This window comes from Amphiura filiformis, chromosome 6, assembly GCF_039555335.1.
Source record: "Amphiura filiformis chromosome 6, Afil_fr2py, whole genome shotgun sequence".
In the NCBI taxonomy this organism is placed as follows: Eukaryota; Metazoa; Echinodermata; class Ophiuroidea; order Amphilepidida; family Amphiuridae; genus Amphiura; species Amphiura filiformis.
Genome location: NC_092633.1, coordinates 77,329,586 through 77,347,500, shown reverse-complemented (window position 1 = coordinate 77,347,500; position 17,915 = coordinate 77,329,586). Strand labels below are relative to the sequence as shown.

The following is a 17,915-nucleotide window of genomic DNA, read 5'->3' as shown; positions in this document are numbered from 1 at the left end:
CTTTTTAAAAAGAACAGTAGTTTACCTGTAGGCTCAAGTCAACAAACTGGTAGCTAGTGTATTTTGCCTCAATTTCAATCCAGTCTACTGATATGTATAATTTGTTTTCATCTGCTTCATGACATGATGATGCCCTTAAAAGGCGAATGTTATACATTGCAACGTTACTTTCGGGATCAATGTAGCCTTCCCAATAAACTGGTATGAACTCAAATGAACTGGTGTAGGTTACTGGCTGCAAATATTGTAAAATTATACATAGCATTATTTACGATTACTTTTACATGAAGGTTACATGATTTTCATGAAAAATAATTGTATTGGTATGATGGTCATCATTTTCGTCATTGGAATCATCATATCATTATAGCGTATCATCATTATCATCATCATCACGTGCGTTCTAAAAATAAGTGATCCTGTTCTTTGGATTATGTCGCTCCCTATTTAATACATTAGAAGAGTTCATGACCTAGCTTTGATATACATCATTCAAATTACCATATCATAATATGGACCAATCCGCAAGCGTCCTTCCGAAGCAGCCGTTACATCAACAGTAAATTGGACAGTAGTGTAGTTGCACATTCCAGACTCATCAACACCTGAAGGTAACATTAACTTACATATGAAATAGCAAAACATTCTTGTGATGCAATGAGAAGATTAAATAATGACTCTATCGCAGTTGAGTAATTTGTCCGTACGGATACTTACTTACTTGAATGGCGTTTCAAATTTGCTTGCTTTCGCTCGGTTGTATTTTTTTTAAATTAAGAAACCTTTACTCATTATATATATTCCTTCTAATTTGAAATATATTTACGCTTTCATGGAGATCACTGATAGTGTTTATAAAGGATTATGTGTGGTTTGTTTGATACATACCTATAACCGTTGCAAAATATAACGCTGCTTGTGCGAGATTCAAATTGGTTATTTTGAGATACGTATCCAGTCCAACATTGGTGAATGTAGATATATCATATTCACTATACACATCTTGACCATGTACCTATTGACCAATAACATAATCAATATATCGTCAACTGGGGGTAATATAATTAATATTTTCTACTAAATCTAGTTTTCACTTATAAATTTGGAGCTAGAATTACCGATTTGCAACACACAGGACTAAACCAAACCACACATTTTTAAGGTTCTTAAATAGTACCAAAACACATTCAAGATGTTACCAAAATTAGGGTCAATCAAAGGATAACATACCGTAAAAACTCGATAGTTAGCATATGTGCTTACTATCGAGCGCTTTTGATAACATGAAATTGTACCAAAGTCCGGCGCTTTACCAACTGAGCTAATGGGGTTGAGACGCACATTTTTAGGTTTAATTGTTCGTATATAGCCTATGTGTATCGATGATTTGCTCAAATCCCTTTACACTTTTGTGGATGGGGCTCTTCATGTTTGCATGTTTTAAAAGCGCTCGATGGTAAACACATTATGATAACTATCGGGTTTTTACGGTATGGGTCAAACTTGCTCAAATTTGGGGTTACCAACCATACCAAAGTGTTCCTCTCGTCGCAAAGATTAAGCTAAGGTTCTTGATTTATAAGCAAAAGGGTCTAAGCTGATGGGATATTTTTCTTTTAATGGCAGGGGTGTATAAAGGCTGTGGCGCTAGCTCCACGTCTATTATATTTTGAGATAAACCCAACCTACCAAGAGAACATGTTCACAGTTAAGTTTTGTCACAGCATCTTTGATACTAGATATTCCAACATAATAGAAAAACATGGATAGACTGGACTCGAAATCGGACCATGCAATATCAACAGTAGTAAGGGAATTGACATAACTGTTGACGTCTACTACTCCAGCTGAAAAAGTAAATCAAACACAACTTGATAGCAAAATTAACGTTGGTTTTAAGTTTGGTAAAATATGTTGGGCAATAAAGTAACCGTATTAGTTCGAATGCAAATTTTGTTGTCGTATTTCAAATCAGATACTATCACATCGTTTAACAAAACACAATACAATGGACATATTACCGGTAACCACACTCGCAAATCCTGGCGTTATTCCATTTGAGGTTACTTCAGCTGTTGAAAAACTTGCGCTGTATGCACGAACAGTTACATAGTATACAGAGGTCAAAGGTTGAAGATCTAGATATTGAAATGTAACGCTCGTGTTTAAACCAACATTTGTGAAGGCCACTACGTTGTCTCGAGTCTTAGGATATCGTCTATCAGTGCCAACTGCAGCTTCATAGAAGTCCACTACCTGAGAATTGTGTACGATTTCGTCGTTACCTAGAAGGCGACGTTGGCAAGTTAAAAAATAAACAAAGATATCAATGGCAGTTACATTAGAGTACACTAAAGTTCTTTATTATCATTAGACAGCATGCAGTAGAGAACTCAAACCAATTGGCATTAACATGACACGATATGACCATGCCATGACGTATAGTGATATTATTACAAAAAGGGTCCAAAATAGTAAAAACATTTCACACGTAGATATTAATAAAAGAGTTAATGTTATTGCCTTTAGTTGATAGTTAGTTGTTAGTTTATAGATAATTACTTATATAAACACAACACCCCCCCCCCCCACAAAAAACCAGCCGTCACTTATGTGGCCTGTCATAACCTGTTTATGTTTTGACGATTTGATTGATACTGTAACGGTCGTGTGCAGAATTTTGTTAGCCTTAATTAAATACACCTCTACATTGAAAAAGATTGATTCCAGTATTATTAGTGCATTTATAAAAGTTGCAAATTAAAAAGGAGCGTGCAGAACAGTAGAGGCGAATTGCAAAGCATGACCATTACATAGCCCGAACGACCGCAACGGTAATGTTGATCGTATCATGCCCGTGTTACAGCAGCAAATCATTGTAACAATCCATGCGTTTCAAATTAACAACCGGGTATTTGTGTTTGTCGATAGGGGCACGTTGCGGTAAGCGAACATGGACATGCCTAGAATTCCAACTGTCGTTTTGATTTGCAACTTTTAAAACTGCACCAAACTTCAAATACTGGTATCAATTTTTGTCAAGTTAGAGCTTTTGGTATCAAATTGGAGCTAAGAAGATGTGACATACGGACGTGTCAATGAGCAGGTTTAGATTTATGACAGGTAATGTAAGTGAAGACTTTTTGTGTTATGTGTATAATACCTGTATGTTTGATCATCTCCAACACATCAGACCCTCCAAATCCATTCCAATTGGCAGAAATAGTATCAACCGATAACTGGTATTTGAGATCACGACCTATTAGGTCTCCATCATATACATTGCCTGGATTTAGCGGTTCCGGTTGTATGGTGACACCATCCGACATGTAAATCATTGTGAGGCCAATCAGATTGGTGGCCTTAACAATAGTGTAGTATGTCTCACCATCCGTCATCATTATACCATCTGAGCTGACTGTAGTTCTTTCTGTTGGTCGTGAGATAATAGTTTCAATCATAAAGAATGATTTCGAAATGTCTGTGTCTTAGCCTTTTGCAAGGCAGTTTTGTGCAATAACATACGGCAACCAACGATATCCTCCCATTCCGTTGACCACCAACGTGCTACCAAGCTTTGACCGACAAAGTACCGCACCCTTCTAAAATCCAATAAACACGTTGATGGCAACGGAATTTAACTTGAAATCCTTCAGCCAATATTTGCACGGACGCATACCAGATCCATCGAAGTTACTAGCTGTCGCTCTGTGCGGTTTTAAAAGGTCAATTAAAGCCATAATATACAATCTTATAATATGAAAATGGTTAATTTTATCAAACCTGATATTTTAGCATATTTGTAATGTTTGCACATGTCCCAACTTGCACCTAAATTGAATCAGCCAAATTTGTTGTATTTCTAGGTCAACAGAGCAAAGTTCCACATGAAGTCGACTTTATGTCCTCCTATAGAACTGCATGTTAAATGGCCAAAATAACCAATAGGGGTTCTTTCACTTTACTTTTCAACTCAAAATGGACAGAAATCCTTCCCTCTAATTATTACTAGTTTTCTTTCAGCATTTTGAGTATATACGAACAAATTTTAAATTGAAAGGAAATCGTACATTAAGGTTTTAAAACAATGACCCGGAATTACAGATATCCACCCACACTTTTGGTGCATGTACGTTGTTTCATACAACTCTTGTCACCTTAATGCAAGTTCATGTCATTATCGTATCCTCGTATAAGAGGTCTAACTGAGCCATTTTTATATCTCATTTAATGAAGGGTTTGTTGCAATCTGCATTTATTTGTACATAACGTCCTTTATTTTATATTTGGTACAGATGGAACACTATGAGTCTCAGCTACCCATTTACACTTTACTCTTTCCATATCACTTAACTGTGTCAGAAACTATACAATTGCTTTAGATAGTATTGATTTGAAGCTAGAAATTAATTAAACGTGAATCTTAATGTCTGCATTATTAATGCTTTAGTTCATGAATGTTTCAAACGTGTTCAGACTTACTTCCAACATTGATCCAAGGCTGATATACCTGCCCATCTATTCTTATTGCTGTCCATTCATATTCAGCAGATGGACATGGCTCACCAGAGAAATCCCAGGATGCACTTAAGTGGTCCAAAGAAGTTTGGAAATCTCTGTAACAGACGACAAGGACGAAATATAAGAAAGGTTGACAGTTGTCACGGCCAAGGTGTATGTAAGGCTTAATTAATTAGACCACAGTTGGAACAGCCATATTCTTGTTATGTTATTCAAATGTCTCACTAGTAAAGCTCCTGAAATCTTAGCTCTATTCAGTTTTACTAATTCTACTCATGATTATAGTACATGAGGTAATTCCTCAAATTCACTTGTTGTTCCCCATTTTAAGAGCAACTCTGGTCTCAGAACTTTTCATGTTAGAGCAGCTAATCTCTGGAATAACTCTGTTGATGTTCATACACACTCAAACTTTGATTCAATGTCTCTTGGTCAATTCAAACACTCCATTAAGGGTGGTTGATCATTATATGATTGTTTCATATTTATATTTGTTTATTATAATTTATATTTGTATGTTATTTTCCATTGTATGATACTGTAAATATTTTTCAATTATATTCTTATACTTTGTAACAGGGCCCCCTAGAATAGCAGTGCTTTGTTACTGAAGGGGCTTCTCTGTATAATGAAAGCATAAATACATAAAATAAATAATAAATAACAAAATAAAAAACAGTATGTCCAGCACCTCCTGGGAGATACTGAAGGGATGCTGCAGCCAAACAAAATTGTTTCGCTTGCCCAAGATCGCATTAGTTGGAGAAAGCTTGTAGTCACCTGCTCCGCAGCCGACTGATGATGATGATGAATAAATAACAGTGAGTGTCATCAATTTAAATATAGAAATAATTTTTTTAAAACCAGTCTTACATGTCTCGTGAGAGGTCTTTGGCATCCAAGTATCCATCTCTGACAACAATTGGTTTCATCGGAGGAAGACCAGCGCCATATCTGCTAATGTAAGCACCATTGGATGTTGCAATACTAGACAGACCTGCTGAGTTGTAACCACGCACTGTAGCATACACCTTATTGGGAAAGTTAGAATAGAAGAAAAGAGAGGGACACATAGTATTAAACATGTTTGTTTGCCCTTTCAAAGTTTAAAAAGGGTTGGTCGTTCGATAATTTTAGACATGATAGTCAATTTCTAGATTGTGAATGATATGAATATTGCATGCGTACTTCCCATGTTTTATATTGTAAACTATACACCCGATAGGCAGGCTGCATCATAAATGAAGATGAAGACAAAAATAAGGCTAAAAGTGTTTTGTCATTTATTTGGTTTATTTAAAAGAATTTCATCTCACAAATACATTTTGGGGGTTGGTCGCGAGGTAGAGGAAACAAACCTTTGGTATTGGCCAACATTAACAATAACACTTACGTTGGTCAACGTTCACACTTGTTTTAAACTTTCACACATTACCTTTCTGACATCTGTTAAATCTACGTTGTTGATAATCACTTTTGTTACGTCTGTTGGCACGTCGTAGAAATCTTTAAGCTGTGTACCTCCAGGTGCCGTACCTAACGCAATGTTATACCTTTAGAATACGTGACAATGAAACAAAATGAAACTCATCAAATTGTCAAATTACAACAGCAACGTCTATCAAGAATATGGGCATGGATGAGCGAAGTTCATTGTCAGTGATGCTAGCGCGTAGAATGTTCAGTTTCTTTACTGGCGCTGTTTCAATAATGATACAATCTCTCAATAGTCCTAATGATACTATAATCATGATAATGCTACTTATGCTAATTGTACCTTATAATATTTGTTTCTGGATCCGTAAATGGCTGCCAAGCGATGGCTACTTCAGATACTGATTGTAAGCAAGCTGTGTCGTAAGTCAAGCATTCTACAATTAAGAAAATGTTGAAGGTTTAACTCACTTTTCATACTTACAAATTATTTCTGAGGTGATCTTTTATTGCCACATTCGAATGAAATGAGATTTACACGAATAATAAGTTTAAGTACTGGTCGTCAAATACGTTGCTACAATACATTTACAATTTGGAACGGTCGAATCCAGGTTTTTTAAAAAGGGGACGCAAATTGTACGACAAATGTGATTCTATTGGCCATTTTAGTCAACAACAACAACAGCATCAATAATAACAACAACAACAAACAAAACATACTTGAATGATTGAAAGCCGATCTTACCATTAAAATCAGCGCAATTGACTCTTTCCCATGGACTGAAACCAACAGTGCCATTTATGTAATACTCAGATGACAATTCAACCACCGCTCCACCAATGGGATGAGTATCATCAATTATGATGGCGTCTGAATAAGCTCTCACTTGTTGATTCACTTTATTTACGGCCTCAATAGTTACATAGTAATATTTGTTGTACTGCAGATTGAGAACTAATATCGATTGCAAAATAAAAAATATCATTATAGTAAAAATGTTCTCCCAGAATAAATTTACATTTACAACGTTCATAAAAATTTTTATCACTGACTATTAAAAAGCCGTTTACCTGGAACACCGAAGCTGGTTCCACATCCTTCAATTTTCGGGGACTCATATACATCTTTGTAACCTTCTGCGCTCCCAACAAAGAATGTACAATGATCAATGCCTGATTCTGGATCTTGAAACCCAAATATGTTGCACTGTAGAATGTCGTTAGCTGCCAGATATCTTGGGCATTCGACCTTGTTAAAATAAAAAGGACGCATTGCAATTCATGTACGTACATGTAGGGATTTTGACAACTTTTAAGTTTAAAACAAGAAGGAAAGAATGAACAACACGAACATCGAATAGACCATCATTTTTATACTATTTCACATTATGTTGAAGTTCTTACCATGCCTGGGAATGGAGGACTGGTGTCTATAGTCAAACTTGTCGAGAAGAGTTTACCTGTAAGACCAACTGTATTAAGAGCTGCTACCGTCAAGAAATTTGGTATACCTAAAAATAAATCATACGTTAGGCCATCCTTATTAAATAGTTTGACTCAAAACTCTCGTGTACGTTCAATTTTTGCTTTTTATTCCTCTTATTTTTACATTTTTGAAAAGAAAAACATTATAACTCGATTCACATTTCCATTTTTCACCAAATAATGTACACGTCAATATCTTTGGAGCTATGTTTTGTGCCACTATACATTCTAGACAGACATATTATTTCTGGCAACTTGCCCCGAAGCTTGTCCATAATATGGCAAAAAATGAGAGAAAAAGGAAAAAGTAATTCGTAAAAAAGAAATCGGATGTAAAACTGTATTGTTACAACATAGACTATGGTTACTTTAGCGCTTTTTACGTGCATCAAAGCGCTTTACATTTATTCCGCTGTCAATGGAATATGTCAGTTTCCACACAATGCCTAAGGCATGCTCATACCTTTGGGCAGCGCTCAATGGACAATATTCTTAACAGCTTCCCATTTCACCCCTGTGATGCAAGTGAGGTAAAGCGCCTTGCCCAAGTGCACAACACAACGGCACCGCCTGGGCTCAAATTCGCAACCCTCCGCTTGCGAGGTAAAGTCCGTACCGTTGCACCACCGTGGCCACTTTGACACTGACCTCGAGCTTTGTTATAGTTATCTCACACTCTGAGCGTCCAAGTTTTCGGTAAGAATATCACAAGAAGCCCTATAACACGCTCCACATTTGAGATATCTTTATCTGTAGGAACATTTTCTTGCGCTTGCATCATTTATTTTCGATCCTTCGCATTGTCTCACCCCTGAACATATAGGCCGTCTCCGTTCTTCAATATTCATACAGTTTATCAAAAAGCTTCATGTAGCTTATCAAGGCAATGCACTTTGACACTTTGTTAGTTAATAACAATTTTGCATTTCACTGCGACTTACAAAGTTACATTTATGCGTTTGCTTCGCTTATCATTAGGATACTAACATATTCATTATAATTATCATTATGTAAAAACAATACTCGGTATTAAAATATTCACCGTTTCCGCCTGCTATGATTTCGGAAGGTGGAATGTTGTAATTATGTGTCCACGTTACTTGATGGGTTCCTCTTCCTCCTGGATACCGCCCAACACTGTAATACATATTGTGTATCGTAGACTCTTTTTCAGTTGTATTCCATATTGCTGTCAGTGTGTTAGCGTCATCATGATAGAGCTGTGTACCCCTAAGTTCCTGTACGATTTTAAAATCAGGATTACTTTCGTTGACATGCCGGGTTGACACGTTAGTTTAAACATTACCTACCTAATTATTATATATTTCAAATGTTGATATTATGAATCGACATTAAAGGGGTATAAAGTATACATTCATTTTGACAAGGTAAATTTAAGGAGAAAAGTCAATAATAATGATCATAATTATAATGGCAGCCTCATACTATATATAAACAGACGACAGAATAAACAGCACACGTGTACGTTGTTTATTAGAGGGCCCGTCCTGGTTCATTTTACTTTCTTTTTATGAGGCGAAGTTTTGAGACCGGTTGTTTTAATTACATGTTTTATCAAAATAGCCATAAGATTATATATTACATTAGATAATACGATAATACAACTTACCAACGTACCACCGCTGCTATCCATACCAGCGAAGTCTATAATGTGAACTCTGGGTGAAGTTCTGTCTACAGTGAAACCATCTGTGACAGATTCAAGGACATGTCCTTCTCCTGTGATGGCACGGATGGTACTGTAATATGTCTTACTGTGCTCTAAAGGCAGAAGAGACTGTGCCTTTCCATGGCCCGCTAAGCCTGATGGCATGTCAGAAAACAGAATAGTGTGGTGGTCATTTCTATATGGAAGCTTATTTATATTCAGGATTTGATGTTTCCATTACCAATTAGGCACCAGAAACAAATTTGTTCGATCTTTGGATCGACCGTCGATGTTACTTCGATGCTTATTATTAATGAACTATCAATGAATTAATCAGAGAACGCTAAATTTGTATTGGCAGTATGACTAAAAAATTAACATGTTATCACAATTAACAAGTAAATTAATTGATTTCATAAATAATGAGGATCGACCAAGCTTCGGTGGTCGATCGAAAGATCAAACTAATTTGTCTTATAGTCCAGTCCCAAATTGAGCTATATTGATCGAGTGTTCGCTTTTCTATTCCATTAAATAAATGCCAGGGTAGGAATTAACCTTATAACTGCCACTAATCTATAAAATATATACTTTGATTTTTCATTTTACGAAAGAATTTACACATGTGTTATAGTAAGCAACCACCGATATCCTACCTGGTCCAGAGTCACCAGTCTTGTTTCCAAACACAATACCATCATTCGTAAAGGCTTGCACATTGTCCATGCCTAGCTCAGTGCCGACGGCCCATTCATAATGAGAGAGGCCATAGAGCTGACTCTGACAATAAGAATGTATATCAATGTAAAACGTATGCCTTCAATTACTGTCATGTTAAATGATCTGCTGTAGACAAAACAAAGCCACCACCTTTACCACTTCCCCTACCCACACCCACACAAACCCCTGGTACATAATAGACATGATTCGCCTGTTTTTTGTTTGTTCTACCCAGGTTTTAATAGCTAAATAACAACCAAAATGCTACGACACAAAAGGGAGAATGTTTCAATTGAATTAAATTAAGTCCATGTTTCTTGTTTCTGAGATTGATGTTTATTTACAAGTCAATGAGTGATCTCACTTTGTAAACTTTGATTCCAGGTATAACGTCATTGACAGAAATTAAACGTATACTATAATGTATGCCTAAACATTAGCTGTTCCCGCTTGCATTTCCATATACATGCTCATGCTTTGGACTAATGAATGGAACAAACTACCTATCCATATTTAGGAATGAATATACTGCTAGCAATTTCAAGTAGTTGCTAAAATGCTACTGCCTACTGGTTTCAACAAGCCTACCAGATTTGATTTCATCTGTATGTTTAAAGCGCCTATGAATATTTAATACTATTGGCACATAATAAATATCTGTTGTTTTTGATGCAAACAAATAGACGGCTAACCTCAAAGCCTGTAAATTGTAAAGTGACCGTGGTTGTAGACAATTGTGCGTCAATATCGATGATCAAATCATTTTCTCCAAGCATTTCTGCCAGGCCAGATCCATCAGTTGCATAACCTGAAGAGAAGGTGTCAGAGTTGCTAATAATGCCATATGATATTTCAAAAAGTATGATCAATATAAATATAATGAAATTACAGCGAATTCTAAAACTGACGTTTTTAATGTCCTAGAAAATGAATAAATACAAATTAAAAAATAATAAATAAATAAATAAATAAATAAATAAATAAATAAATAAATAAATAAATAAATAAATAAATAAATAAATAAATATAATATAAAGTAATTAATTAATTAATTAAATAATTAATTACATTAAAAGCTGATGTATCATGAACTGCAACACATACCTATTTTATCCTCTTCTACAACTCTAATGGGTGAAGAGCACACCACTGTGCTGTAGGCCCCGGCTCCATTTTCGGCTTTTGCACAGACGTAGTACACAGGTCGGCAGTTTGGTGTAAATATACTATTGTTACACGTTCTTCCATTGGTGAGATTAAGGTTTAAGTCCCAAATGTAGCCATCGTGATCTCTACCCATTGCTTGATAAGTAGCAGTATCTTTTTGATCTACAGCAATAAAAAAGACGTCTCTACGTAATCATAATTTATGCAAATTCTAAATAGATAATATTGCGTGCTATCAACTATGGTTGAACACTATCAGAACAGATATCAGACGGCATCGAAAATGCCGTCCTGAATAAACCTTCTAACAACTCTCTGGTTTTCATCCAGAGCCCTGAGTTGCACTTGGATGGACTGTCCTAGCCATTTTTATATACCTTTTAATCCTTAAATTAAATACAACAACAACAACAACCTATTTATCTCAACTAAACAAGAAAAGGTTACAAATATATAAATAATTACAAATACAGGTTTCTGGTATTCGCAAAGTATTTTTTTCAATAAATTAAGATCAAGAACTAATGATATTTGGTTAGGATGACGAAATATCGAACCTAGATCTGAGATAACAGCAACCCAATAGGCATAGATGCCACTTTCACCATCTCGTGCAAACCACGATGCTTGGATACCGTTCTTATCACTCTGATACACATATCCATTGTGAACTTCTTCCTCTTCACCGTCCAAGGTACCAGCACGTACATATTGTATCTGTTGATTAAAGGGCATTTGCATTACAATATTCTTATTGACAAACTACTGCCTGTGTATATGTCTTGTATATATACAACAGACTTGATCTAATGGTAAAATAGTAAAGTTAGTTTCTCAACACACACAAAATGCATATTCAACAATAGAATATCCCAACAATAAATAACCAAGGATAAACCAAATAAATACACATAATCGTCACGGATCTGATGTCTGAAACAGTTTAGGTAATTAAATGCATGCTACCTGTGGTGGTGAAGTGTCCACTTTGATTCCCGTTGTCTCATGTGAAGCAACTAGTTTGGCATTATTTATAGACTTGACCAGTATGATGTATGTAGCTCCTTGGTGTAAGGTCAATCCATCTTGCGTATGGCCAGAGGCAGCTGGGTCTTCGATGACCACAACACTTTTCGAATTTTGATCTTCAATATAATAGTAAAAATGTTTTCATATAGTATAATACAGGAAAAAAAATCTGTACAACTATGGTTCCCATGTTGCTTGTATTTCTTAGTTATCCAAAATATACATAAACAAATGCTATTGTTACCTTGCGGGTAGATTTTGTGTTTATTTCCAGAACGCATCTCATAGACCGCAACTTCAAAACCACTTACACCCGACTCATCGTCATAATAATCCCAGTTGACTGAAATTGAATCTGCGTTAGTCTGAAAAAAATATTTAAAAAAAGATTATACGATTATCATTCATCCCGGTATTAAATAATATTAACTGACATTATTTAATGAAAATTGTTACTGCAAGTTTAATTCCAAAATGCAAGCGTGCATGGCGAGTTGATGCGGATCAAAATCGGGAAAAAAGTGACGGATAGTGAGTTGAAAGATAACTGGGTCAAGAATATATGTACTCGTCCCTTGGCAGAGACCTAAAGGGGTGTTTTAGTGAGAGGTTTTAACTTGTCTGTGGCACCAAGCCATATACCGCATGCGGAGCTTATTCACCTCACCTCACCTCAGGTACCATCCTCATCATGGGGGTGGGTTGCAGCCAGTCTTGTGATGAGTCTCCATTTGCATCTGTCTTGTGCGGCTTTGGTCGCAGTGTTTGTGGTCATTCCCGTCCAGGATTTGATGTTTGATTCCCATGATGTACGTGGACGTCCTCTGCCTCGGTTACCTTGTGTGTTTCCTTGCAACAGGGCTCTAGTAAGGTTTCCTGCACTGCCTCTTGCTACGTGACCAAAGTCCTGTGTCAGGAGTCTTACTTTTGGATCGATCTGGGCAAGAATCCATTCATTGGTGTGTTTGTCTTGCCAAGTGACACGCAAGATACGTCGGTAGTACCAAAGTTCAAAGGCTGAGATCTTTTTGGTGTCTGCCTTCTTCAGGGTCCAGGCTTCACAACCGTAGGTTGCTATGGGGAATATGAGTGCCTGAAGCAGTCTGGTTTTGACTTTGATTGAGAGTGGCCGGTCTTTGAGTAGGTTTTGGATTTGACTGAATTGTTTCTTGCTATTGCAAGCCGTCTTCGGATCTCCTTCGAGGTGTCATTGTTGTTGGAGCAGGTAGCACCTAAATATGTGAAATCGTTAACTTGTTCCACTGGTTCACCATTTAGCTGCATGTCCATATTTATTTGCTGCTAATCACATCAACTTGTGTACATCGAACACTGAAGAATTAAAGACTCTAATCTTAACAAACACCAACGTGAAGCCATTGAAACGATAGTTGCAGATAAAAACGTCACTATTTTACCAGCAGATAAGACTGCGTACTACAGCAAAGCATGTGAGCTGTTAAATTATAACAAGAAATATGAACCACTAAAACGTGTTCTAACTAGTTAGTAGATCGTAAAATCCTGAAAAATCTGGAGCTATTGATTGCATTTTGTGATTCGATAGCAGCCACGACCCTCAGTCCAATTATCAGTATTGCCGATTGTTATAAACCTGTTTATGGACAAGTTCGAACGGTTGGACCTTGCATCACACCTACCCACTTATCGATGACACTTGGTGAAGATTATATTTACAGTCTCACTGAGTACAATGTTGTCAATGTACAATGAACCGATTGAGAAAGTAGATAGTTACAAGTATCTGGGCAAGACAGTCAAAATGGAGGACAACACAAGAGAGGAAGTCTTACTGAGAATCAAGGCTGGCTGGTGTTGTTTTGGCAGGTACAAAGACATCCTCTGTGATACGCTGTGAGGCGTATGTATGATCAATGTGTGTTACCCACCATGACCTATGGCGCTGAAACCTGGTCGACAACTAAAGATCTGGAACAAAAACTCACCACGACACAACGAGCCATGGAAAGACGTATGCTGAACATAACTATACGTGACAAAATCAGAAACAGTGACATAAGAAATAAAACTGGAGTCAAAGACATCATGGAAAGGATCGGTGAAGCAAAATGGAGATGGGCAGGACATGTGGCTAGAAAAAACGGCAACAGATGGACAAAAAGAGACACCGAGTGGCAACCAAGAACAGGAAAGCGTAGAAGAGGAAGGCAAAGACGAAGATGGCGAGACGACTTAACAGCATATAGAGGCACCACATGGGCAAGGGATGCGCAAGACAGACAGAAATGGAAGATTCTTGAAGAGGGCTTCATACTACAGAGGATGAAACAGCCTAGGTGAGGTGAGGTGAGGTGAGGTGAGTACAATGTTCACCAAGGAAGAGCTTAACGAAGACAAATTTGCTTTCTTGGACTGTGTTGTCACCTTGCAAAGTGACGGCAGCCTAGCAACTTCAGTATAAAGAACGAACACTCACACAGATCAGTATCTGTTATTCGACTCGCACTACCCATTGATCCATAATTATAGGTTAAAGAATGCGTCTTTACTTGTTGAGAGTGAAATTGTACAAGATAATGACATATCAGTACAAGTGCATTATTTTGTACAAATTCTTGAGCAACTAGTAATGCGCATTTATTAACCTATTTCATAATACACGAGAAGAAAAGCCGTGATTTTTGGTAATTCTATAACAAAATTATCACTAAACATGTTGGAAAATACGAGCAAATATAAATATATAAATGTATCATTACGTGGAGTGCGAGCACGTGCAATATACAATATGAATGCACTCCGCGTATTTATGTAACGGCTTTTCTGATTGGCTATGTGGTACTAAGAGTGTGTAAGAGTGTGTGAAAGTGGTTGTAATCCGCCCTAATGATAAACAGTCAAAGGACACGCAAATCAGATCGTTTACGCGATACAGCGTCAAGACCGTGGATACGACGAGCTCTACATAAGGGTGAAAAAACAAACGAGGGCGAAACGCATTTACCAACATAGATGAGCAAGCAGTAATTGAGGAGACTCGGTTGTCTACATACATTTGGAAAGCTGCAAACATTCATTTGACAACAGGGATGTCAAAATCTGACAGTTGGTTTGAGAGATTATCAAAGAAGTGATCTATGTAAAACTGGAGCAACCTTCAATCAATAGGGAATGTGGCCCACATCTTAACTTGAACTTAACTATGACCTGTAATACAACAACATCCGTTTCAAAATTCAATGAACTTTTGCCACCAAAAGATCAGTATGGCTAGCTGATGATGCATACAGGATTTGATGTAAAACTATCCCATTCATAAAAGTAAGTCCAGTTCTTCAGATTATAGTTCAAAATTTAATAAAAACAAACAAACAGAGGTGTGCAAGTAAGGATTTCTTATTTCGAAAGTAAGAGTGGCCGATATTACTTTTCGTTTTGTGTTAGTTACCTGGTATTCTCTGTCCTCTCCTTTGTTTTCTCCATCTCCCAAATATCTTAACTTTGGTGCTGTCAAGTCTACCAGGTACCCATTGGATCTGCTATGTATACTTTCAAGAGCACCATTAATTGTTTCCAGGGATACGTACACCCGGTCCTTATGGTGTAGATGGAAGTGATGCCATTCGATGGAGGATGCGTTTGGTCCCACTGATTCAGGCGAGTGAATTTCTTCGAAGTCGTTCGGATCAATGTCGCTGTTTTAAAATTGAAAGTTAATCATTGATAGCTAATTCTTATCAGGATTTTCCTATACCTATAATACTAATTCTATTACCTCCACGACCCATTATTCAAAATCGCGCACTGTGATTTGTTGAAACGCGTCACGTGAGAGCCCATTATTCTGCAATAATGGGTCGAGCGCCGTCACACACTCTACGCACATCATCACGCTTGGTTACGCGTGCAATATTTCCGCGATATGCGCTGTCACTTACGCGTACGCGCTCCAACGTGAAGTAAACAACTTAAAATATTTGTGCCAAAAATGATATTTCTCTATAAATCGCACTATTTTATGGTAATAGAATAGAAATAAAGGGTGCAGCATTATCCTTTACACGCAAATAATGTGTCCTCGGCAGTAAAAACGTTTAAATAATGGGTTCGGCTGCGCCTCACCCATTATTTACGTTTTTACTGCCTCGGACACATTATTTGGGTGTAAAGGATAAAGCATTACCCTTTATTTCTTAAGTAATAAAATGAAATGGTCATATTTCTATTCGTTGTTATCTGGAAACCGTGGGAGAACAGGGTCAGTACATTGAAAGATTCCCCAAATAAAATAAAAATGGAATAAGATAAAATCGCTGGATTAGATTTTCACTTACACATTATCATGCTTCCTATAAACAGATATCTTGTAATCACGTATTCCTGATTCTGGGTCTGTGTAATTAACCCATTGAGATGTGATTGTGGCAGCCTCAGAAGAATACACAAGATCTCGAAACTCTGGGTCCAATCCATCAATAATTAGCCCTGCTTCTGGAGGAGTCAGGTCAACTATGACTGTGGAAAAATATCATTGAAACAGAGTCGAAACAGAGTGTTAAAGGTATAAAACAAATGTTTTTTTTTCTCATATTGACCGATTACGTGAAGTATCATATTAATCAACAAATATACCTCCATCGGAAGATTGTGTAACGTTCAACTTATCATTCCCACCGTGAATTGCTACCAGCGTGGCGTAGTATTTGAATTTGTGCTGAAGGGTCATCCTCTCACAGTATTTATGTCTCGCTCCAGAAATTTCTATCGGTCCAACAATATCCATGGCCCCGGGTTCGGTTCCTATTCCCCATATGTAGAGGGAAATGCCCGAATCTGGATCGTAAAAATTGCGCCAATTTGTGCAAATCTGTAAAATAAAATATAGGGTCCACAACTTATAAGTTCCCCCTGAATATTTTAAAAATAAATCGAAAAATATTTGATAAAATGCAAACGTGTAAAACAGTATGGGTAGCTGTATTTGTTTTACACATATGGACCAAATTTTAGGGTCACACGTCATTGCGTTCAGTCACAATGGTTCTTAATGTAAAATCTGAGTCCATAGGAGACAGCTCTCAGACAATACAGTAGGTCAGGTCTATTCATGTGTTTGTTAAAGAAAACCTAACTGCTATGGACTTAGGTGCAACTTTTAAAACGGCCCACACAATGACGTGTGACGCTATAAATTGGTTCACATGCGTAAAATAAATAGGGCTATGCATATCTATTTACATTTTTACATTTCGTAAAATATTGTTTGACTTATTCTAAAAAGTATCTGGAGGAAACTTAAAAAAAACACACAAAAACAAAAAAACAAAAAAACAAAAAAAACAAACAAACAATAGTGCTCACAAACATTGTTGCAGGTTGAAGCCTGTGGATTTGAATAAACATCAGGCTTAAACTGTATAAATTAGCTCCCGATAGAGGCACGGCCTGAAGAATGAGGGAAATGAAGGGGTAAATATTTAGGGGGAAAAGCCTATTATGGTTACGTTTACCTTGCTTCCATGATGTTACATTAAGATTAGTCATAAATATGGAAGACAGTGGCCTCTACGATCCTAACTCTAACCCTAACACCTAGCACTAAAGAAGGTTTTGTTTCAACATGGGTGTAATTATGACATCTTTAAGAATGATATGAACTTTCCATTGGTCAGTGATGTATTGCTGACGGGAAAAATATTACAAATCACCGTATTTGAGTTTTCTTTTACACAAACGTAGAAAGTGGATTGAGACCACACTGATTCTAAACACGACTACGTATGAGAACTTCGTCAATGTCAACAAGAGTGAACTCTATCGATGGTGCTTTCTTGCCCAGGTAACACAACAATATTATTATCAAGTGCAAATGGATCCAACAGAACTCAATGCCACTCAAATAAAT

General features: G+C 36.9%; 1 protein-coding gene across 1 annotated transcript in view; it reads right to left on the bottom strand.

Annotated features, from left to right (window-relative positions):
* The window catches only part of LOC140154778 (uncharacterized), a 134,803-nt gene that overhangs the window by 25,269 nt on the left and 91,619 nt on the right, over positions 1 to 17,915 (bottom strand). Inside the window, 24 exon segments of the mRNA XM_072177345.1 lie at positions 26 to 235; positions 502 to 605; positions 889 to 1,015; positions 1,690 to 1,847; positions 2,022 to 2,285; positions 3,164 to 3,430; positions 4,483 to 4,616; positions 5,395 to 5,552; positions 5,957 to 6,074; positions 6,299 to 6,392; positions 6,704 to 6,913; positions 7,030 to 7,207; positions 7,363 to 7,469; positions 8,486 to 8,681; positions 9,074 to 9,267; positions 9,769 to 9,892; positions 10,525 to 10,640; positions 10,937 to 11,161; positions 11,557 to 11,716; positions 11,966 to 12,144; positions 12,273 to 12,393; positions 15,459 to 15,705; positions 16,345 to 16,525; positions 16,643 to 16,877. Of these exon segments, the coding sequence (XP_072033446.1) occupies positions 26 to 235; positions 502 to 605; positions 889 to 1,015; positions 1,690 to 1,847; positions 2,022 to 2,285; positions 3,164 to 3,430; positions 4,483 to 4,616; positions 5,395 to 5,552; positions 5,957 to 6,074; positions 6,299 to 6,392; positions 6,704 to 6,913; positions 7,030 to 7,207; positions 7,363 to 7,469; positions 8,486 to 8,681; positions 9,074 to 9,267; positions 9,769 to 9,892; positions 10,525 to 10,640; positions 10,937 to 11,161; positions 11,557 to 11,716; positions 11,966 to 12,144; positions 12,273 to 12,393; positions 15,459 to 15,705; positions 16,345 to 16,525; positions 16,643 to 16,877 (4,107 nt within the window).